Source organism: Quercus suber, unplaced genomic scaffold (genome assembly GCF_002906115.3).
Source record: "Quercus suber isolate HL8 unplaced genomic scaffold, Cork oak 2.0 scaffold_156, whole genome shotgun sequence".
In the NCBI taxonomy this organism is placed as follows: domain Eukaryota; kingdom Viridiplantae; phylum Streptophyta; class Magnoliopsida; order Fagales; family Fagaceae; genus Quercus; species Quercus suber.
In genome coordinates this window covers 1223860-1247396 of record NW_027069617.1, presented here as the reverse complement: position 1 = coordinate 1247396, position 23537 = coordinate 1223860, and the positions used below count along the sequence as shown (strand labels likewise).

The 23537-nt window shown below is 34.2% G+C and overlaps 2 protein-coding genes and 1 long non-coding RNA gene across 3 annotated transcripts; 2 read left to right on the top strand and 1 right to left on the bottom strand.

The window, feature by feature from the left end:
- The first annotated feature begins 2163 nt into the window (after nucleotides 1-2163).
- LOC112026664 (lysine--tRNA ligase, chloroplastic/mitochondrial) lies at nucleotides 2164-17898 on the top strand. The gene is made up of 14 exons (XM_024059357.2): nucleotides 2164-2469; nucleotides 6644-6862; nucleotides 7449-7560; nucleotides 8322-8430; nucleotides 9182-9239; nucleotides 11317-11385; nucleotides 11491-11598; nucleotides 12771-12863; nucleotides 13035-13139; nucleotides 13631-13837; nucleotides 14249-14343; nucleotides 15524-15614; nucleotides 15937-16113; nucleotides 17439-17898. The coding sequence occupies exons 1-14, from the start codon at nucleotides 2248-2250 to the stop codon at nucleotides 17529-17531; spliced, it is 1758 nt and encodes a 585-aa protein (XP_023915125.1). The 5' UTR covers nucleotides 2164-2247; the 3' UTR covers nucleotides 17532-17898.
- Nucleotides 3395-5639, bottom strand: LOC112026618 (uncharacterized). The gene is made up of 2 exons (XM_065777483.1): nucleotides 5176-5639; nucleotides 3395-3822 (listed from the first exon to the last, which is right to left on the bottom strand). Exon 1 carries the CDS (start codon nucleotides 5513-5515, stop codon nucleotides 5204-5206), a length of 312 nt encoding a protein of 103 aa, XP_065633555.1. The 5' UTR covers nucleotides 5516-5639; the 3' UTR covers nucleotides 3395-3822; nucleotides 5176-5203.
- A 1221-nt stretch (nucleotides 17899-19119) lies between the features above and the next one.
- Nucleotides 19120-20142, top strand: LOC136069202 (uncharacterized). Its single transcript, XR_010630443.1, has 2 exons — nucleotides 19120-19487; nucleotides 19825-20142. It is a non-coding gene; the product is annotated as an uncharacterized LOC136069202 (long non-coding RNA).
- Nucleotides 20143-23537: the final 3395 nt, after the last annotated feature.

Below are 23537 nucleotides of genomic sequence, written 5' to 3'. Positions count from 1 at the left end.
TCATTTCACCACTTTTCCATTGGGTTATCACCATTCAGACCGCAAAAGGTGATCATATCTTAATCAAGAGCTATAAATTAAAATTAAGTTAACAGAAAGATAAAGCCAGATAATTCACCATTGACCAAACATTTCCCATCAACCAAATCCCTTTGATATCTGCACACCCATCGGTTTACACAATTTTATACTGCATGTTCCACCATTCTCTTATTCTATCAACAGATTCAACACCAAATCCAGAAAGAGGTCACAAAAGAGAGAAAAAAAAAATATGGGTTACAAGCATTTAGCCATGTTGATATTGATCTCTATGTGGGTGGTGGTTGTGACCAATGCAGATAAAAAAGCAGATAAAAAAGCAGAAAGATTCGCAATCTGCATCAAAGAGTGCACACCTGTCTGCATGAGTTTAGCTGGTGCAACAAAGCCAGCTTGTGACCCTGCTTGTTTTCTTGGTTGCAAACAGTTACTAGGTAAAGGAGCTGTGAATGAACCTGCAAAGGATAATTGATTTTGATGTTCTTGCACACCATATATCAGGTTTTGTTTTGTTTTTATGATTTGGGAATGGTGATTTGTAACAATTTGTGATTGGACCAATAAATGAGTTTTTATTAATGTATTTTGTTTCCAAATAGTTTTTGAACAAATGCAAGAAAATGCAAGTCTATGTTAGGGATGAGCATGCATATATCTAGATAAATAAACACATCACATCGCACGGATCGGGGTTCATTATTTTCATCACAAATACATAATATGAGAGGCATGATGTGTTTTTTGTTTGCCATGAAATGACTTGGATGATTTCATGTGAATAAAAAATTGATATATTTTCTATCCTTACACTTCTTCATTATTTATACTCTTTTTATCATTCCACTTTTCGATCATCCGAATCTAATTTAATTCAAATGAGTTAATGAAAGGACACTCTTTGGCCAAGGAACACATGAACTCGTGCATGTACAGTTGTGAGAATACATTAATTCTCAAATTAATATAAACCCCCTAATTTTTTATTTTTTTTAAAAGGGGTGCTGAATGCATTCTTTGGCCAAGTGCTCAACAAATCTGATTATATATCTCTTAATCAAGTTTCTTTTGTAAAAGGAAAAAAATTGCAATGGGATTGTCTCATAATGAACCTGTCACTAGCTCTTTTATTTTTAAAGAAGATTATGCTATCAATTTCAAAACTATAATCTTATCATTGGATCAGGAACTTCATAATAATCCAATGACAGGTTAAAGGTTTCATCATGCTATTTGAGGCTTGAAACACAGGTTTTAACTGTAGCCTAATTTCCATTTATTTATTCATGTATCCATTTGTTAATTTTTTTTGGGGTGTTACAATGGAAAACACAAGTCAACAGAAAACAACCCAATAGATTGAAACATATTTTCCAGAATATTACATTCTCAATGGACCATAAAAATGAAATTTTACACCTCAAAAAATCCCAAAAATAACTCATCTCTTAGCAAAAAAGAAAGAGACTAGAGGGCAATAGAGCCATAATCAACGAATGTCTTGGAAACATAAGGTACCAACGAGTAGAGTAACAAGACTCTTGGCAACAAAGTTGAGTGTTAATCTGCTTTTCCTATAAATATTGTATCATCCAAGAGACTATAGGGCAATTGGTTACAACAATCTTCTTACAAATTAATAAAACAATGAGTAATGACTTTTTTTGTGCAGTGATTTTATGATATAAATTTGGTACAAAAGCAACCTAGAATGTACAAGCTGCTTCATAAAATTATCAAAACAAAAAGTCTAATGCCATAATTTTTTTCAAAATTAACATTGATGTGTCATAAAAAAAAATTAATATAGTAGCAAGATCATACAAAAATAATGTCATTCCTATCACAACTTATCAAATTTGCAAGTTACGAAAAAACAAAGTGTGCTCTTAGCATTACTCTTGACAAAAAATTGGATTAAACATAATGCAAATTTCATTTTTCTTCTTCTTTCTTGAATATTCAAGGCTAATAATTTTTTTAAATCACAAAAATTTGTATAAAAAGATTCAAAATAGTTTCATGTAGTTTTGAAAAAATGGATTTTTTTTTCCTTCAAAAAATTAAAAAAAGAAAAAAGAAAAAAAGGCCAAGGCCATTTGAGGTCCAAACTCATAGGTAGCACACTAGTGGATAAACCCACAAACACATACACACATAAACCCCAGGAAAGAAAAGAAGAAGAAGAAAACAAAGAAAGTGCAAGCAATGGAGGCACTGAGAGTGTGGAGCCTAACGACGTCGCAGCCATTGAAGCACCTCTTTCGCCTCGCAACCGCCGCCACCACCGCCACCTCCTCTGTCAGATTCGTTCTCAGGTGCTCCTCCACCGCCGCTACCACCACCACGGGAGGCCGTAACCGCCGATCTTCTTCGTCTTCGTCTTCCACTTCTGACAGAGACGCCGTTCGCGCCATTCGCTTGAAGAAGGTAATCTTATAATTTTATCATTTTGGTTTATGTGAGGGAAGAATGGAAATTCAAATGTTGAACTTGTGGAGTTTGAATTGTAGTTACGAATTGTTACTTGGAGAATAGGAAGTTAAAATGTTTAATCTCTGTGGATTTTGAATTGTATTTCAAGGCAGAGAAGAAAGCAATCAGATTGATTTATCTAATAGTATTTGTCCAACTTGCAAAGTTCTAATATTTGCAAAAGTTTTGATTTTGATTTTTTATACTCTTTGTTTGGTTGCTGAGAAAAAGTTGGAAATGTAGGATTTNCGACCCACATATCTGCAACTTCTTTTTAATTCGATACATATCTGTAGCTTCTACTGGAGAAAGAAAAGAATTCACCATTTTTTTTTTTTAAGTTTTACAAAGCCACCATACATTTCATGTCAACAACTATACATCAGCATATATCCTATTCCTCATCAAAACCCTATTTCCAGTAACAGTATTGTTCAATATTCTCCTCTGCTACTGTAGACTTCAACACACATTTGTATTGTGTTGCTCTATTGCACCCGTCCTAAACAATGAAAATTAGCTCTCCCTTACTTTATAAAAGGTTTAGTTCACTCTATTTTTCATAAACATGGCAAGTCAAGGTTTTAAGTCCTCATCTCACAATTCCATCATTCTCATTAATCTATTACATTATTGATTTTGATACTTCTAAAGGTGAATTTTACATGCTTTATGTTAGACTTCTTCAAAACTATCAGAATCCTCATTTAGATTATTTTTTTTGTTTTATTTTTATTAGTAATGTGATAGCATTAAAATTCAAAAAAAATAAAAATAAAAATAATACGGGAAGTATAAATGCAAAAGAAAGAACAGCATAACACTGAAAATTAAGAAACAGGCTCAGACTCGTGGGCTAATATGTAAAAAGGCTATGAAATCCAGAAAAGCAGTGGTAGAATTGTCATTTAGAATCTTACCATTCTTTTGTCTATAAGAAAATAAATACTCATTACATCATCAAGTATAAACAAAGCAAAAGACACAACCTCAAACAAAATATGTGACCACAAATTATTCATGCTATACAAGTGTTATCTAAGTCACATATATCACCCTGCTATGAATATAAAAACCTCTATAGATCCAGCAATCAGATGCAAAGATCTAAGACTTCACAACTGCTGTTATACAAAGAGAGAGTTTAAAAATAAGTGGGTCCTCTATATTATCATACTGGGAAAAAATTTCCTTGTTACCCTGCAATGACCATAAAATTTCCTGGTCACTTCTCCATCAACACCCACAATTCTATCACATGGCCAAGAATCCAAACAAAGAATCTATCTCTATCCATCCTGCAAGTTCCTACAAAAATTATTAAACTCCATAAGCCAATGAAGATGTCAAATCATGATTCAACACATACACTTTTTCAAAATCAACGTGCAAAACATCTAAGTTACTTAATGATTAGGCAAGTTATAAAAGTGATCTTCCCATGACCTCTCCCTAACTCAACTCCCCAACAAGAAGCCAACACTTCTAGAAGCAGCAGCAACCCTGGAGGGAACTATGAGGAACCAGTCCAGTGTATGCAAATTATAAAACTTAAGCATACAACTGTAAGGTTTAAAACTTGAAAACCTGTGAAGCTAATCATCAGCTAGGGAAGAAAATAAGTTAGTGTGGAAATCTTGATCCACACATCCCAAACACTGCAATGGCTCTACCTCCATTACTTAAGAATGGAAATTCTCTACTGTTAAACCTTCAACTGTCCATTGCATCATCCTCATCTTAGTTCTTACCGATAAAAGATTTCTAGGCTAGCAAAATTTGCTTTATAAGGCAAACCCAACCCCTTACTCTATCCGTAAAATATCATAAGTTCAACTGAACACGCCAATAACTGACCGAACACCCATAAGCGTATCCCCATGAAACCCAACTGTTTTAACTCCATGAATAATCTCATCAATTTATCCTAAGAATAAGTTTAGAGCTATTGCCAATAGATTCTTAAAAGTATTTATCATTGATCAAATTTAGTGAATATTCTCTGGACTTGCTTTGCTGTCAAGACCATGAACTATCATCTCACATCACCATTGTGGTTCCCTTTGAACAATCTTTGCCACTAACTCATCCTATTGGATTGTGATTTTGCTTTTGTTGCAATTTACATGCTTGCTTTATGTCAGACTCATTGCTTTTCTACCAATAATCTCTACAATTCCTATGTTCAAACCCATTAATGCTTTGGTCTAAAAAAGCAACTAAATACAACAATGACAAACAAAGTCTTAGTCCCAAAATTTTGGGGTCAAACAAAGTACTCAAAACATCAACCAAAACAAAGTTCCACCCTCTGATCATCACAAGTATTCATAAACCCAAAATTACAAACTTGAAAAAGAAAAGATTTTGCAAAAAACCCAATTCGTATATCCCCATAATTCAGCTAAAAAAACAAATTTGCAACCAACCCAATTCGTATATCCCCATAATTTAGCTTTAAAAAAAAAAAAAAAAAAAAAAAAAAACTTGCAAACAACCCAATTCATATATCCCCATGATTCAGCTAAAAAGGTCAACCAAAAGATTAATCAGGCAGCAAATTAGCACAAACCCCACATTACAAAGACAACAAAAACAAAGCAACAAATTGAGAGAGAGAGAGAGAGAGAGAGAGAGAGAGAGAGAGAGAGAGAGAATTACTGTGCATGAATCCCAATGAGAGAGAGTATCAATCTGAATGGGAATGATAATAGTATCCGTTGTTGTAATTGAGAGTGGAGGAAGAGTCATCATCATCGTCATCATCATCAGAAGATGAAGAGGAAGAGTAATAGGCGTAGGAGTAGAAGGAATCAGGAGGAGGGAGACAGAGGAAGGTCCAGAGGCAGAGAGCAAGGCGACCCAATTGCTGCAAAGGGAAGCAGCAGATTAGATCCAATAGCTGATGGCTGCTCAGCCTCTCTGGGTTGCAAGCTATGTATTGCCATGCGTCTGCCGATACGTGAGCCACAGACAGCACCATCAAACTGTTGAAAACCATTTTTGGCCCTGTTTTGCTCTGTTTTCTTTCTCCCTGTTTTTTGGCCTGTTTTGCTTTGTTTCCTCTCTGTTTTTCTCTGTCTGAAATACAAGCAAAGGCAAGGCAACAAATGCTCTGTTTCTCACACTCTTTATATTTTTGTCTTTTTATTTTTATTTTTTATTTTATAAGTTTATATTATTGTCTTAAATTATGGTTTGGTGTTTGATTTGGTTTGTTTGTTCAATTGGTCGGGATGTTTCAAAAATGTATAAAGTCTCTATTTTTGTTTGATTGCTTTTTAGTTGAATGAGTCAATGTCTTAGTCTATTTATTTTTATATAATATAATAATATTACAGCCTTTCACCATTCTTATCTAGGAAATATTTTAAAATTTCATAAATAGATAGTATGACGGATTGAATTTAATCGCTTAGGCTTTTGGATTTATGTCATGCTTATAGTGTCTTACGGAGATATAAGCCTATATACATATTCATTACCTATAAGATTTTTATACAATTGGAGTATTTTATTGGCTTTAGTTTGTTGTCCTCTCCTCTCTTTCTTAAAAAAAAAAAATTGTTATTCTACTCTTTATTTTGTAAAGGGAAAACAAAAGAGGAAAGAGTTCTTAATTTTTATCACACAATTCACAAAAAAAAACTCCTCTCCAACACTCAAGTTTTGGATTCTTTAGACTTTCCTCAAACTCTTTTCCAACAATCAACACGTGGGTCTTTTACATTTTCCTTAAGAGGTATTTCATTTTTATTTAGTATTGACTGTTGACTTATGTCGGCAACACTGTAACCTGTTATGTATTTCCCTAGATTACACCTAAAGTTAGGCCAATAGTTGTTACACAGCAAAGGTTAAGGCACTATTCCTATCCTTTATATCATGACAACCTATCTCTTTGTCCCTTTGTGTGGAGTGATGGGAGACTTCAAACTCATGCTATGCGAGATTGTTCCATTGTCCAATCCTTTAAGAACCAGCAAGGAATTCCTTGGCGTAGACATCTCATTTCTCAAATATATATTGAGAATTCAAACAGCAATAAAAATGCAATTTTTTTTTTTTTTTTTGGTGGAACTTTGAAATCAAAAACAGAATTTGAGGGGCAAAAATGCTTGTTTTATAGGTTGAAGAATTGAGGAGCAAGGGGTTGGACCCGTATGCTTATAAGTGGGATAGGACTCACACAGCTAATCAGCTGCAAGATATCTATAGACATCTAGGGAATGGTGAGGAGTCGAATAGTGAGGGTGATCATGTTTCAATCGCTGGAAGAATTGTGGCTCGCAGAGCATTTGGGAAGCTTGCCTTCTTCACACTACGGGACGATTCTGGGACAATTCAGGTTTGCAAAGTTGCTTTGTTTTTGATTTAGCATTGAGATATTTGACTTCACGATTCATTCACCGGTTCAGTACTTGTTATGTTGGTACAAGTGCATATTCCTTGCATTTTCGTGAATGTGCTAGATGGTGATGGCTAATATGGACTCTCTCTTAAAGTTGTAGTTGAAAGTCTAGCGGGTTCCAAAAGATCAAGTGAAACGTTTCAGATCTTTTAATTAAGCGTGTAGAAGAATGTGGTTTAAGCAATTTTATTCTATGGATTAAGTGGTGATGCATAGAATCAGGTCTATATATAATTAAAATTTCACTTAAAAGATTATCAGTTCTTTGTTGAGTTTATTTTGGTGCTACATTATATATCTTCTAGGTGTATATATACCCCTAGGGTAGCAGAATTTATTGGGGATCATGTCTCATGAAGAGGAGGTCACTAGTTCAAACTTGAAATCTCCCCTTTTGCCTTCGCTTTGGGCCAAAGCTTACTTACAAAATAATTATAGATGATGTTATTAAAAGTGCCAGCATTTTCTGCTGCAAATTACTATAACAGGGCACCCACTGAAGTAATGAAATTATTCGTATCAGCTTTACTGCGAGAAGGAGAGGCTTGTAAATGATCAATTTGACCAGTTAAAGACGCTTGTTGATATTGGTGATATACTTGGTGCAAGTGGTTCAATTAAGAGGACAGAGAAAGGTAAGTCTTGCATGATATCATGATTCGTAGTTTTCTTTTAAAAACAATCTGGGTAGAGAAAGCTAGAATCAGATTTCTTTAACTGTTATACTCTTTAATAGCTGCTGATAATATGTATGTATGCACAGTGTTTGGGGACATTTTAAACATCCATGTTAACTAAATAGTAGCTGAATGTAAATCAAGGCATACAAAGTAGTCATTTTGGAACTTTTTTTTTCCATCATTTTGTATAAACAACTACTTCTAGAATCTAGATCAGTTCGGATGGGCCACCTAGAAAGATATTACTTCTTATAACAAAAGGCTATCTTTTTTGATTATTAGAAGAAGTTTTAAATTGAGTGAAGGGGCTTGCAGAGACCCTTTTCCTTAGCTCAGCTTTCTTCCTTTGTATTGGCTATAATTTACTTCTTTTTATTTTTATATTTGTTCAGTTGGGGTCCTTGTACGCCGCATGTGTGCCAGCCTGTTTCCTTCTTCTAATGTAATATTACATATCAGAGCAAATAAAAAGAATATTAATACTGTGATTCTGAGTGGTTGTTGGGCTCAAATGCGAACTTTGGTGACACTAATGTTACCTGATTAGTTCAGGGCATCCAACATAACCTGTTTTATATCAACCATATTTTCATTCCAGTTAGGAATATCAAAAATGCCTTGGTTGTAGCCATGCCACTTTCTTTCCTGATATTTTATTATGACATTTCGGAACATCAGCTTAGACCTAAGTTCTTTTCTCCTTGGTTCAACTTCAGGAGAGCTTTCTATTTATGTGAATTCATTTGCCATTCTTACTAAATCTCTACTCCCACTGCCGGACAAATTTCATGGTCTAACTGATGTGGACAAGCGCTACCGCCAAAGGTGAGTTCATATTGTTGATGTTGTTGTGCGTGCGTGCGTTTTTTTTTTTTACCAAAAAAAAAAGTTTGCACTTTTGGGAAATGCAATGCAAGTGAATTATGTGAAAAAAGAATGACTTCATTAAGATGATTTCTAATGTAGGTAATTGTATCATATATGAAGGATGTGATTTTGATAATATTTTTATGAAGATAGCCACTGATGTAGGAGATATTCTTGTTTCAAGTTGCATTGAAGCTCTTCTAGCTAGTCAGAATTTTATATAAATTCTGAATGGCATGCATTTGGCAAAATAACTTGTGGATATATATATATATATATATATTTATCAATCACAAACTCAATTTCAAGTCTCGAGCACTAGTAAAATAATGTAATTAAGTAACTATGTCCAGTGTTCACGTTTCTGTTGAGTACTTTCTCTTTGAGTTACTTCTACTCTCTTGATTGCTTTTTCTCCAGATGTATACATAGGCTCTCTTGTGTGTTTGTCTAGGTAACCAACAGTGTCTACTTCCAAACTTTTCAAATGAGCTTTCTTTGGTGGAGCACTTACATATGTAGCCTACTTCATTGTTTCAATTTCTTTTGGGTGCAACTCGTTACTCATCCATCTGCCACTGGAATCTATTTTCAATTATCTCCTTGGTCATACTTATTTTCCTTAACGCTTGATTCTATTTTTAGTCTCTGGCAAATTGGTTAAGTTCTGATGCCTAACTATATCTGTATGTATCTTATCTATGTCTAGGTATGTAGATATGATTGCAAATCCTGAAGTAGCTGATATATTCCGGAATAGAGCAAAGGTAAGTCATCTTCCTTTCCCCTCTTCCCAAAAAGTAACAAAAGACCTTATGGAGCTCTCAAGTTTTCATTTTCTTTTCTAAATATAAGTTTTTTGTATAATTTAACTGTAGAATTGCCAGCTGTGTGATATTTCTGTACATAGGTTTCATGCAGCTGTTTTATATCTCTTGATACCATCAATAGAATATGACTTTTTCCCCCAACATTTAATGTTAAACATCTTTATAGCAATGTTAAGTTAGCATTGTCAAAGAATCTCACAACATGAAATTGCTAATATTATTGTGATGTCAAATGGCATCTTGAAGTAGTGCTCACTTTTTCTCCAATAGATCACCTATATTACTGTTCAGCCAGCAAGTACTTCAGTAGTGCAGACTTTCAAATATTTTTCAGTGTCTACTTTTTAAGTTCTCTCTACAAAATCAGAACCTCTAATTGATTGGCATGAAAGCTATGTAATCTATAAATGCTTAAGGAATTGAATAAATGGAAGTTAATTTGACATTTATGAAGCTCCCAACTTCCTGCACTGTAATCAAGGTTTCTGATTTTGTTACAGCATCTGTTATGGATTTTGGTTGAATTGAAAGTTTCTTTGGAATTATTTTTTTTTTTGATAGGTAATCAGAGAAACTATTATTAATGAGAAAGAAAGGAAAGTACAAGTTGTTCATGATGATGAACAACAAGGAGTAGTAAACACAAACGACAAAACAAAAGAGAGGGAAAATCAGAAAGATAAATTAAGGGAACACATAAACTCTGAAGGAGACGAAAATTCAGTAAAGCCCCAACAACGAGACCACTCAAAAAGACTGCGCTGGCATAAAACCTTTAATTCCTCCACTGTCTTCTCTAAGTCCTCAAAGGAGCGACGATTTCGTTCCAACCAAACAATCCACATTAAACACCCTGGAATCAAATTCCAAATATGCGAGTTATGATTCCCAAGCCACTGATGCCAACAAGATAACAAACCCACCACCAATCCTGACATAACCCAATGAATACCAAAAGCCTGAAGTATGAAGATCCATAAGGTATGAGCAACAGGACAATGAAGAAGAAGATGGTCTACCGACTCCCCATCACAACAACACATACAACACTAATTTACCAAAGGGCGATCCCTAAGCATGAGATTATCCAACGTGAGAATTCGATCATTAGTAGCTGTCCACAAAAAGAAAGCCACTCGTTTAGGAATCTTTGGTTTCCAAACACTCTTCCAAGGAAACAAAAAATTTGGAGTACCCTGAATTGCTTGGTAGTAAGATCGGATGTCAAACTTCCCATCTCCTTTGAGCCGCCAAAAGAGAGTATCCCTCCTATCACCCCGAGGAATACGAGGTTGGATAACCTGAAGAAGAGAATAAGAAGCAGCTAGTTCCCAATCTTCAAAAGCTCTATAAAACCTTAAATCCCACACTCTACAAGTACCTCATTCCGGAATCCACAAAACCTCAGAGATGCAAGCATCTTTGGCAGCTGAACACACATAAAGCTCAAGATAGAGATCTTTTAGGGTGTTATCCCCAATCCACCTGTCATGCCAGAAGCGGATACGGGTGCCTTCACCCGCTACAAAAGGTAGATGTTTAGAGAAACTATCCTACCCTTCATGAATGCTTCTCCAAAGGCCACAACCATGAGTCCTCCTGCACACTTTCGTACACCACCCCCCTTGACCCTCACCATATTTTGTGAAGATAACTCTCCGCCAAAGATGGGTAGCTTCATGCCCATAACGCCACAACCATTTCCCTAACAAAGCTTGATTAAACGACACTACACTTTTTATCTCCAAACCACCCAATTTGACGGGTAAACACACCTTTGGAATTATCAACTATATTTAAATGATAACTTTGTGGAAAATTCTTCACTGGTTTTGAAATTTCTGTTTATATAATTGGTGCATTGGTTCTAATTTAAAAGGATATTTTGAATAATCTTATTGTATGGCCGGGTTTTCCAACCTAGTCCCAATGTGGTATCACAGATTGCTTTTCATTAGATTGTCCTGTTCTTTTTTTAAGGCCTGAGCAATTAAAAGCTAAACTTTCTAAGCAGATCGTGTCAGAGATACGTAAGACAGTGGAATCATTAGGCTTTGTTGAAGTTGAAACTCCAGTTTTACAGGTTTGTTAATATCTTTGAAGTTTCTTCCCTTTATATAGTGCACAATATCATAATGTGCATGAATTTCATGCCTTGAGCTTGGTTTTAATTGATTTTATTAACTAGGGAGCAGCCGGTGGAGCGGAAGCTAGGCCATTTGTTACACACCATAATTCACTGGCAAGGGACCTTTATTTGAGAATAGCGACGGAGCTTCACTTAAAGAGAATGCTGGTGAGAATTTACATGTCATACTTTCCCTATTCTAGTAAGTTATGACTTATGACTGGTCTTGTCAATGCCTATCTACTGTTCATTAATAAACTGCTAGTTTGCAAGATAAGACACTATTCTCAAAGTAATCACTGATCAGGTATCATTAATTTTAAGGGACATTATGTGGTATACAGTTGACTTCTGCTGTAAAATTCATTACCAATAGCTTTTGAGGAATAATTCATTACAAAGTTCATCAACTATGATGGTTGAGGTTACTTAGAGTTTATGGTTTTCATCTTTTTTTAATCTACAAATTTCTTTCCATAATCTATCTTAACAACAAGGAGATAAGTAAATTATTCAGCACAACTAATTTAGCGTTGAACACTTATTACTCCTGAATATCAGATGTATGCCCACGAAAAATATGGGTGTTATTATCTGACACCGTACATTGCTGGAAGTTCTCCTGCAACTAATTCAAATGGTGTCACTTCATGTATCTATTCTGTTAAGCCAATATGTAAAATCTTGGGAAATTTCCCCCCACAACTGGCATCCTTGTCCTTTGGGATTCTGTCACTTGTGCGAGATATTTAAAACCTTCCCTTGGAGTTTTGGAACCAATAAAGTTGACGGTGATTCTTTAGCCAGTAGAACAGCTTCTATGAATAGTGTTGGGAGATTGGTATCTTCTTTTTAAAGTTTCATAATCTTGCACTCTCTCTCTCTTTCTCTCTCAAATTTTAATATAAACGTGTTGTCTTGCTTGAGTTGTGTCCCCTAACGAATATCAGTTTCCTTCTTGTTTCTCTCCCTTTCTTTGTTTAGTGGATTTCATTTTCTTTAATATGAAGAGGATCTTTTTTGACCAACTCAATTCACTCTCTTTTGGCCCTATCATTGCTAGTGTAGAGCCTTCATTCTGAACCAAAATAATCCTTTCTTTTAGTGTATTCATGCTCTCCTATGAATATGACCCGATCAACATTATGGTCTCTTTTTAGGTGCTTAAATGTCACTACTAGATCTTGTCCTATACATATATTTTATGATTGCCGAAACTTTTCACATGCGTAATTGCTGGTCTTGTAACAATAAAGTACCTATGTTTTCTTCTAATGTAAGTTTTGAATTGGTTTTTACTAATTTATATCTTCAATAAAACCTGTGCCTGTGGATGACAGGTTGGGGGGTTTGAAAAAGTATATGAGATTGGGAGAATATTCAGAAATGAAGGCATTTCAACTCGTCATAATCCTGAATTTACCACAATAGAGGTAAATTTATTTTTTTGGTTAAAGTTTTTGCTTTTGTTGGACCTAGTACATAATTAATGTTGGTGCACTCTATGTGAGGTTAACTGTTGATTGCCTGTAATAATATATGCTGTTGACGTTTCAATCTATTAAATGAAGCTCTTATTATTATTGGTATTAGTTTGATCATAGATGTATGAAGCATATTCAGACTACCAGAGCATGATGAACATGGCGGAGGAAATTGTTAGTCGATGTGCTGTTGCAGTTCATGGGAAGCTTACAATTGACTACCAGGTAATTGTTTTATTACTTGCAGTTCTGTAGCACCAACAAATACCTGCGCTTAAGTGGAATATTCTGGAATTGGATTTATTGCCAAATAAGTGAAACACAAAAAGTAGTAACTGTGAATTAAAATTTAACTGAACATTGCCTCTTTTCATTTCAACCTTGCTTATAAGATTAGCTCTTTTTCCCCCCTATTGAGTTTTAATAATCCTGGCCTGTGTACTGTGTTAAAGGCAATCTTGGTATTGAAATTGGTCACAATTTAGGCATGCACCTTGCCCAAAGTATGAGTTACCTAAAAGTTCTTGGTAAGCAAAATGTTAAATTTGGAAGAAGCTTTGGTTGCTTCTGTAGTTTTGTATGTGAGCATGGGACTGGTTGTTTCACATGCATGGAATTGCTGTTGAAGAAACAAATTAGAATGACACCTCCCGTTAGTAATATATGGCAATGATTGATGTTTTAATCTGCTAAGCTGGTGTAATACATCTATGCAGGGTGTGGAGATATGTCTTGAGCGACCTTGGAGGAGGGAAACCATGCACAATCTTGTAAAAGAAGCCACTGGCATTGATTTCAGTGAGTTGGGAAATGATCTTAAAACTGCAAAGGAAGTAACTCTGAAGGCCCTTGGAATTGACCTTGAGAACAAAGACAAATCTTCTATTGAAGCAAGTCCATCTGTTGGCCACCTCCTTAACGAGGTCAGTAAGCATCTATATATCTAGAATCTAGAATTAGTGTTTTATTTTATTTTATTTTATTTTTCTTTATAATAATAATAAAAAATATATATTTAGATTTAATTTTAAACTTCCTTATGTGCAATTGCAATGTACGTAGAGTATTTTCCTTAATTATTGTTAATGTTGGTGGACTACTTTTTTTTCCGCCCTTCTAGTCTTTGTATTCCTGTATTTCCAATCTCATTAAATCTGCAATTCTTGTGTAATTTGCTTATATTTTTTTTTCCATTTAAGTGCTGCTGTATGAAAAACAATAATGCTGAAAAAGAAGAGTTTCTTTTTGTATACTTGCTTTTCTTTCTGTTATCCAGACTTCCTCTTTTATGAAGCCCTTCTCAGTATTTAGTCTTGTCTCCATAATTTTTCCAGGTATTTGAGATTGTTGTAGAACCGAAACTTCTGCAACCCACATTTGTGTTGGACTATCCTATTGAGATATCTCCTCTGGCAAAACCACATAGAAGGTAGTTGAAGTTGCATGATGAGATTATTTGGTTGTATAGTACTTGCTATGCAATGCCACAACTTTCAAGAACAATTTAAAAGATGTGGTACAATATTGCTATTACATGTATTTCGTATGTAATTACCATGTCAATTACATTTATGCATCAAGTATGACTTCGATTTGGAATCAAGTTTATCTTGTGATTTAAACCTGAATTTCTCCATATCTACTGTACTTCTGGCATTCTAGAGCCTTCTTTTTGCCTGGAATCATTCATTGAAGAATGAAGATCTTCATTCATTTCCTAAGAAGCATGGACACAGACTCTAACACAACGGTGGGGTGGGGATATAACAATTAACTAATATATCTTTAGGCATATTTTATTTTTATTTTAAGTTTTCAAAATAAATGGCAACTATCAAAATCATTAAAAACATATCTAAAAAAGAAGTTTATTTATTTATTAATTTTCATTTTAAAATCATTCATTGAAGATCTTCATTGCCTAAGAAGCATGGAAACAGACACTAACACTACATAGCACAATGGGGATACAACAATTAATTAATTTATAATTTTATATATATCTTTAGGCATATTTAATGTCTATTTTAATTTTTAAAAATAAATAACAACTATGTAAAAATTTAAAAACACATCTAAAATCAAAGATTAAAAAAAAAAATCATTTCCCCCCCTTGACGGACATTCATGCAAGAGTGTCCTTGGTATGTCTGTGTTTGACATGGACAAACCAAGGTTTTTGGAGTGTCCGTGCTTCTTAGTATTGCACATGGCCAGCTTGATTCTGCTAGTTTTGTCTTGATGTATCATATACTGGGTTATTCCTAGGTTGGCTTTATGCACATGGCCAACTAACAGATCCTGTCCTTATACATATGTAAATGTATTTGCTTTCCTCCTTGTTGCCTACCAGTTTATTCTTGTTTTTCCTGTCCTAAGCAGACTGATCTTTACAACCAAACCATTATGTACTTATTTCTGATAAAACATGCAGAATTCTGTGTGTGTTTGTGTTTGTGTGTTTTTAAAAGAAAAAAATTAATATTTTCCTTTTACAGGCATTGCCTTGCATCAATGAAGGAACATGTTGTGGAGAGATGATTGAAAGAATAACTTATTTGTTATTTTGGATGTTCTTCATAATCTAATTCTTAATCTTTCCACCTTAGGCATGCAGGGTTAACTGAAAGATTTGAGCTTTTTATCTGTGGTCGTGAGCTGGCCAATGCGTTTTCTGAATTGACTGATCCTATGGATCAGGTGAGCTTATCATACATTTTTGGATTTCATGATTTGCCTTCTATCTTGCTCAACTTCTTGCAACAAATTCACAACTGAGGAGCATCTGATTTTGAAATATTTACTCTGGATGAGTTATGAACTAAGTCTGTAGGTTATGGTTGGATTCAAATGTAATATGAGGGAAACCGGTCAATTTAGTATTGACTGGTACCGAAGTTGATGTTAAGTACATTTTTTTATATACTTGTTTGTGGATGTTCTTGTTGTTCTGTTAAAACTGTACATACAGTGGTTTTGACTAGAAACCAGAGGGGTTGTCATTAATCTTGTCTTTTGGCAGAGAGGACGCTTGGAAGAGCAAGTGAGGCAGCACAATGAGAAGAGAGCAGCAGTTGCTATGGATACAAACTCTGTGGAAGGAAAAAGTAATAAAGATGAGGATGGCTCATACGAAGTGACTCTTGATGATGACTTTCTGACGGCTTTGGAATATGGAATGCCTCCAGCTTCAGGAATGGTATGATTGTCCTTTTGCTGTATATTAATTTTGCTTGGTTATTTTTTGGAGGAATCCTCAAAAAATGATTACTTTAACTACAAATTTTTTGGGGTAAAAATGGGTTGAGCTCTTACTATTTTATGCATCTAGAAAGTGCATCAATTTTATTAAACTGTTCATACTGTCTATTTATGGTGTTTGATTTTATTTTGTAGGGCAAAGTCTACTCAACAATTGATCTGTATTTTCCAACCAACCTTTTATCTTTTTACAAACCTTAACAATAATTACATTAAGTAAACTTATATACCATGTTAAATAGATAAGCTAGTGCCTATTAAGTTTGTTCATTAAAAAACAAGAAAGTAACAAACAAAAGACCAATTTAACTAGTCCTTAGGATATAAGGTTAAGCAAAAGAAATCTGATGCTAAAATTATGAATTTAAAATAGCTACTAATATTATTTCAAACTGATAGTCTTCAACTTGTTGATCCTTTTTTGAGACCCCCTGTGTGTTTGTGTGTGTGTTTTAATGAAAACTTCAAAATACAAAAATGGGTTTATGTAGATCTCTTTTGTAGTTTGCATTATGCCGCACACATTTTTACTACAAACGGAGTATGGGCTGCTTGTATTATGTTTGGTAATTTCTTTTTAGTATAATACTAAAAAAAGATATAATTATGTTTAAATGTTAGCTTATACTGTTATATTTGTACATATATATGTATATATTTATATTTGGAAAGTTAATCAACATTCTGATAATTCATATAATGAAGGAATTTTTTTGAAAGATTAAGATTTTTTTTTCTCAGAAAAAAGATAATATATTAAAAAAAAACAAAAAGAAAAAGAGAATATGCATTATAACCTATCTACTGAAAAAAGTTGGTTCCTAAAAAATTATGAAATACTCAGAATTGTTAATTATTTATAATATGAAATATAGAGGGGCCTGCTGTGTTCCCATGGCTTTTCCAATGTTTTTTTTTTCCTGATAAGGCAACTCATTTTCTTGCATGGTGTATATGTCTTTTATTAGCATGATGGTCTTTGAAGTTCTAACTGAAATGCCCGCTGTTGTTATTTACTAGTTTGAATTGCAATATTTCACATAGTAAATAATTTCAAAACTCTGAAATCTCTAGTATTTATATTCAAGAAGACATTCTAAGAAATGTGTGCATAGGTGGGTGGTTGCACGTGTACATCTACTACATCTATTCGTTCTTGTAAAGAAAATGAAGGATTGAGAGCATTAATGATTTTATTTTTCATTCAACTGCTATTGCTACACATCTTCCTGAGCAATCTTAATTGAAAGAATTTGTTTTCAGGGACTTGGAATTGACAGGCTGGTGATGCTCTTGACCAACTCTGCCAGTATCCGAGATGTAATTGCTTTCCCAGTCCTTAAGATTCAGCAGTAGCGTTGCAGCAAAAGGTCTGGTGGCTGATAATTCCTTTGGATTAGTAATTATGTTGTAGTTTTTAAGAGGATTATAGCTGCCTCCAATGTCGACCTTTCGGTGGTTAGAGCCTATGCTGTTTTGTTCAATACATTGTGATCATTTTAGGAAAATTTTGGCTTGCATGGGAAGTGTGATGTAGCCTGGATGAAAAAAGCTTCAGTATTTGTTCTTAATGCAAACACATTACAGATTTTATTATTATTATTTAATTTTTTTAGTCCAAGGTGTTCATTATGCGGCTGGCTGTAAATTATGACTAGATTGAGACACTTGAGCTGTAATACAGTTTCAATGAAATGAATGAATATGATAGTTGTGTTGCCTATTTTGGATTCTGGATTCATGCCTTGTCTTCCTTTGCTGGCTTACCATAAATCCTGCCTATTAGCAGAAATTATGTGGTCTTTACTACTGTGGGAATTATGGTTTTAAAAGAAATATATAAATTGGTTTCAAGGGGGGAAAAAGTGAGAAACACCGGGGGGGGGGGGGATAACTGATTGATGGTGGTTAAAGTATCTTGAAAAGTGCATGGACTGATGGCGTGTATTAGTTATATTACCTAATAGAACAGGACAAAGAAAAAAGAGATACCTATTTAATCTTGAATATATGTATGGTATTTTACATGTTAAAAGGAAAAGAAGAATTGCTAATAAAGAAAAAAGTTGCATCATATACCCATCAAGTTATCTCACCCAAAAGTGAAAAAGGAAAATAAAAAAGCTTGTGGGGTCTTCCAAGATGGACCTTCCATTGAGGAAAAGGCCAGACAATTTCATAGTTCAGAAAGATTAGAATAACACAATTTGGGTTAGTAAATAGTGTAAAGCCCTAAAGGTCAATCCCCAAATCCCTAAGAAATCAAAGGTGGTTGCTTTGGCTTAAATCTTCTCAAATTCCTTGAAATCCTCATGCAAGATCATTAGAATATGCACACATGTGAGGCAACTTGGAAGCCTTGGTGGCTAATAATGCAAAATAGAGGAAACATGAAGTACTTAAGGGAACAATAGGTAATGGGAAGTCTTGCATAGTGGGGCATCCTCATTGAAGGTGTAGGTTAAAAACTGCTCCGAGGCACACAATAGAATCACTCATACAAATGCAATTAACAATTTAATTTTATTAAAACAAAAAGCTGACATTTTAATGGCTTTGGTTGAGGTTGCTTATTGGTTTTAAATATGTGGATGGAGTACTAAAATTTTGCATATGTTCTTTTCTTATACCATTTCGTTGACCACAAATCTTATGCGATCGTAGTGAGGTTCTCATTCTAGCTATTATTTATAATATCCTTATTTAAATAAAAGAAAATACTACTATATAAAATTTTAAAGTAATGTTAGTAGTTAAAAGAAAGATATATTTTAAAGTTCAAAAGTTCTTTCATTGTATACAGTGTAGAATATTTATGGCAGTTACTATTTAAGTTGATTTTGGAGGGACAAACAGTTACTATTTAGAATGTTGGACAGTTGGATTTGTCTTCAAAACTTCCAATTTGGTCACTCTCTTTCCAGGCCTTCCAGCTAAGGTTTTTCTCTCTTTCAGTTCTTTCTTTTCTCAGTTATTACATTAGGATTCTTCTTCCCTTTAATCATCATTGACAATGAAAGTGAAATCCTGAAAGAGGGTAGGATAGTCTTTTTAGAATCCATACATTGGAGTAACTTGTTTCTCACCTGGTAGAATACAAAAAAGGAGTCTTTTTCCCGCAAAGAAACAGGGGAAACAGAGGTTTCTGGATAGTTATAGGCTTGTTTCTTAGTTACAAATTTCTCTTAGAATTGGGCTTCATTATCAGAAACCTCCAAAATTCAAAATTCTTTTCTGGGTTTCACTTCTTTCACTGCAAAAATTTGTCTTTCTTTCTCTATCAAATCCTAAATCTCTGAAACAATAATGAATGTAAGCCTTATTTATTATTATTATTTTTTGTTAATCAGTATTTTCATTAATTTGGTTCTATTTTGGTAAGATTTTGCTACTTGCCTATTTGGGTCTTTTTATATAAAAGATTCTTATGATGAGTGCCAACTTGACAAAAATCTCACAATTTAATGTACTTTGCTTGTGAAATTCCCATGCTTGGTTTTTCTCTCAATAGTGAATACACTTCAATCAAAGGTTTCATGATTTAATTTAAATTAATGCGTTCTTTTTGGAGTTGTTAGGAGATGGGCTAATTGTAGTAGCAAACAGTTTTTAATCAGGCAAATATTTCATGAGGTTTTTGTTCTGCAAGATCCATTGTCCGTCCTTCATTTGCTTTTGCAAACCCTCTCCTCACATATACACTGCTGGACCATTGAAATTGGAAAATTCTCCACATGTGCCTTCAAAACCTGTCTCAGTTCCTGAAGCCTCTGATAAGTTACCTGGTGAGACCATTGAGGTCAAGGAAGAGAGCTCAGATGGGAAACAGCAACCAGTTGTGAAATGCCTAAAAAGCAGTCTCCGGAAGCCGACTTCAGAGTCTGGTTCTGTGAAAGAGGATCAGAAGAAGAAAGTACAATGGATGGACTATATAGGAAAAGAACTTGTTCAGATTAGAGAATTTGAATTGAGGTATGCTCTCTTCTTCTCTATCTCCAATCTACCTTTGCATTTCTGCCTCAATGTTCATTTGTTCAATTTTGTTTGCAGTGGAATTTCTTATTAGCTATATACTTTTTGTTAGTTGCTAATAGAGAACTAAAGATTCATAAAGATGTCACTTTATCTGTTTAATACTATTCTTGATGTGTTGTTACTTTAGAAAGTAGCCGGACTTGAGGATTGCTCATATTAAGAGAAATTCGGAATATTTATTATCTTGTATTTCTTTTATTAATAAGATTCCTTGAACTAATTGAAAAATATATTGGCTAACATATTTATGAGAATAAGGGTTAGTGTGAATGAGTGAAGGGAATCGGAATTGTTCATGTCAATCTAGAGAAGAAATGGGGTTTGATGGATAGCTTAAAGTCATAATTTTTATGTTCTGTGTCTTTTACAGAAACCTCGAATTACATTGGAAAAGATAATAATAATTGTTAATAGTTTTGAGCAGCTAAGATGAAAATGCTATGCTTGTTTCAGAAAAATGAGTATATGATTGAGTGACATAAAATAAAACCCAATCAAATTGGAGTTTGTGGTTTTATAGGTATTACACTTCCAAAGATGTCCTAGTCCAAGAAAGAGCATCAATAACTGAAGGCAAATATTTTCAATAATGAAGATAATTGTGGTAAAATGGAAACCGGTTCATATTGATAATAAGAGAAAAAGATTCTTTTAGGCATTTATTTCAATCCTCAAAAAGAATGTGCTTGAAGTTTCATGAGGACACCATATAATATTGAACTCTTGAAGCCATAAAACTGTATGGGTGTTGTTATTTCCGTGTCGATGAAACATTCTGCTGCTAATGCTAAGAGGGGAGTAATCTTGTACTAAGCATCATTTGTATGTGACAACGTGATTGATGTAACTTTCCATTCCATTTTTACATGTTTTGTTCTTTTTGTTTTCCTTATGAACCTGAAGGAAACAATTGTTGCGATTGAAATGCTCAATATATATCCTTTTTCTGCCAGGCCTTCAAAATTATTTCTCATTCACTGAATGGTAGGATTAATTTTTATGTATAGCATGGATGTGAAAAACTACTATCATGATGCCTTTACATTAATTTAAACCTATTGGTGTCTCTTCTGGATAGAAGCTTCATCATAGGGAGGGTGAAAAGTGAAAACGCTTAGGGTGAAAGGAATTTCAATGCAAGTTTGGGATTCACGTGAATTTTCTAGTTCAGATTTTCCCATTCTTTAAGATATTGGAGATAAGATCAAAGGATAGGAGAAGTATTGGGATGACTGTATTGAAGAGCCTACAAGCATCCAACGGTCTGGATTCAGAGAGATGTAAAATAACTAATTCAATTTTGTGAGCTATAACATGTTTTGATGTGAAAGAAGGCGGAATAAAGGTAATACTGGCATTTCAATGTGAGTGAGCACATGTTCCAAGTAATTCGTCATGACATTTATTTGTCAACCACATGAAATTATTCGTGATTCACAAAAAGCCATTGTGAATATGATGATGCCATGAAGAATATAAAGGAGTTTGGAGTAATATAGGTTCAGAACTAATGTTGCTAAGATTTAAAAGAGACAGGTTTCGGCTTAGCTTTTATCTAATTTTTTTTCCCCCTTGGGCATTGGTTCTGAATGAACTGACTTTTCTTGTTTAAAACTAAGTTCCTCGATGAAAGGTTTGCCATAATGATAATCAAGGCTGATGAAGGAAAGCAACTTTCATCTTCTTCTCATTACCTTGTTTCACTTAAGACAGGGTATATTAAGGCAGTTTCTCATAGAATTAAAGGTTAAAACAGAATGGTGAAGTAGAAGTGTGTGTCTTCATTGCTATGACATCTAACAAAGATCAATAAAATGTAATGAAAGAGAAGGAAGATCAGGGAACACTGGATCCTTTGGCATAGTAATTTCAACCATCAGTACTACAAGTGAGCACTTAATAATGCAAAGAAGAAATGAAAATGCTAGTTAGATGAGGCTAAGTTGGTTGCTGACAAAAGTTGAAGGTGTGAACTCTTTATTATTATTTTTTTTGTTTGTTGGGGGGAGGGGNAAAGTGAGAAACACCGGGGGGGGGGGGGGTTTGTATCTCTCTTGAACTATAGCCTATATCAAGTATCTTTGAAAACTCAGCATTTTCCAATGTGCAATGGTGGTGGGTTGTTTTAAAAAGCATGATTTAAGGACCCACAAAATGGTCTCCCAACTATAGCTTTTTACAAAAAATAAAATAAAAATGGCTTTACACATTAACTTTGTTACGTTGATGTGATATATTGATGATGTTACACGTTTTCTTGGCGTGAACTATGCTATATGTGTTTTTTGGCCAGACAACAATGTGGTATGTTTGATTCACAGCTGTTATCATGTCTTTTCAATTTTTTTTTTTGCAGTTTATTATGAATACAGCCAATAGCTTCTATCGTTGTGAGGGGGAGCAAGATTCAGACTTCAATTATTGTGATGAGGGGGTATTTATCTTTTGGGTAATTGCGGATTAACTAAGGAGTTGAGAAAAATCATTTTTATAAAGCTAAATAAAGATAGAATTTATCTAACTAAACATACAAACACAAAGAGACGATTTCCTCTTATTACGAAATCAATTGGCATCACCTTTAGTCTTTGTGTTAAAGGAAAAAGTTCGATGAAAATTTATCCCACTCACTATATGACAATTGATAAAATTTTTGTGTAGTTTTAGTCACATGACTTATTTAACGAGTCCTGTAACTTACTTAAATATTTAATGAGTCCTGTATACACGTTGATGGTTTTATGAGTTGCCATGTGAAAGGTTGGAGGAAAACTTTGTGAGAATGTTATCTAACATTAAAAACTAATGAAAATCAAATCTGAATTAGGAATTTGCTTACATAAGATTATAGGTTACATCTTCTTGTTGTAATGATGTACAAAATAGTAAACCTTCATGATTGCATGCAACTCTACTCTAGACATTACATGCTGTCATCATGCAAGACAGATTTGCAAAAGGGTAGGGACCTTTGTTCCCACACTCAAATACACTTGGGCATGCGCTTGTCTCTATAACACAAAAAAAGAAGCTAAAAGCCTAAACCTGACATCCCCTATTCCATACTTTCATTGATAATACTACCCTGGTTTTCAATCACCACTCATCAGCTTTAATTGGCTTTCTCTCTATTCTAATTATGTTGCTTTCCAGATGTTGTACATTTGTTGAAGGGCCCCAGTCCCATGCCCATCTAAACCTATGGCAAGCCTACATATTAATTGAATATTTATTCACAATAATTATCTTAGGAATCATGATTTTGATGGACTCAAAAGCTTTGCGGATTTGGCTCCTCTATTGGGAAGCTGTGCTTTACTGTTGGGT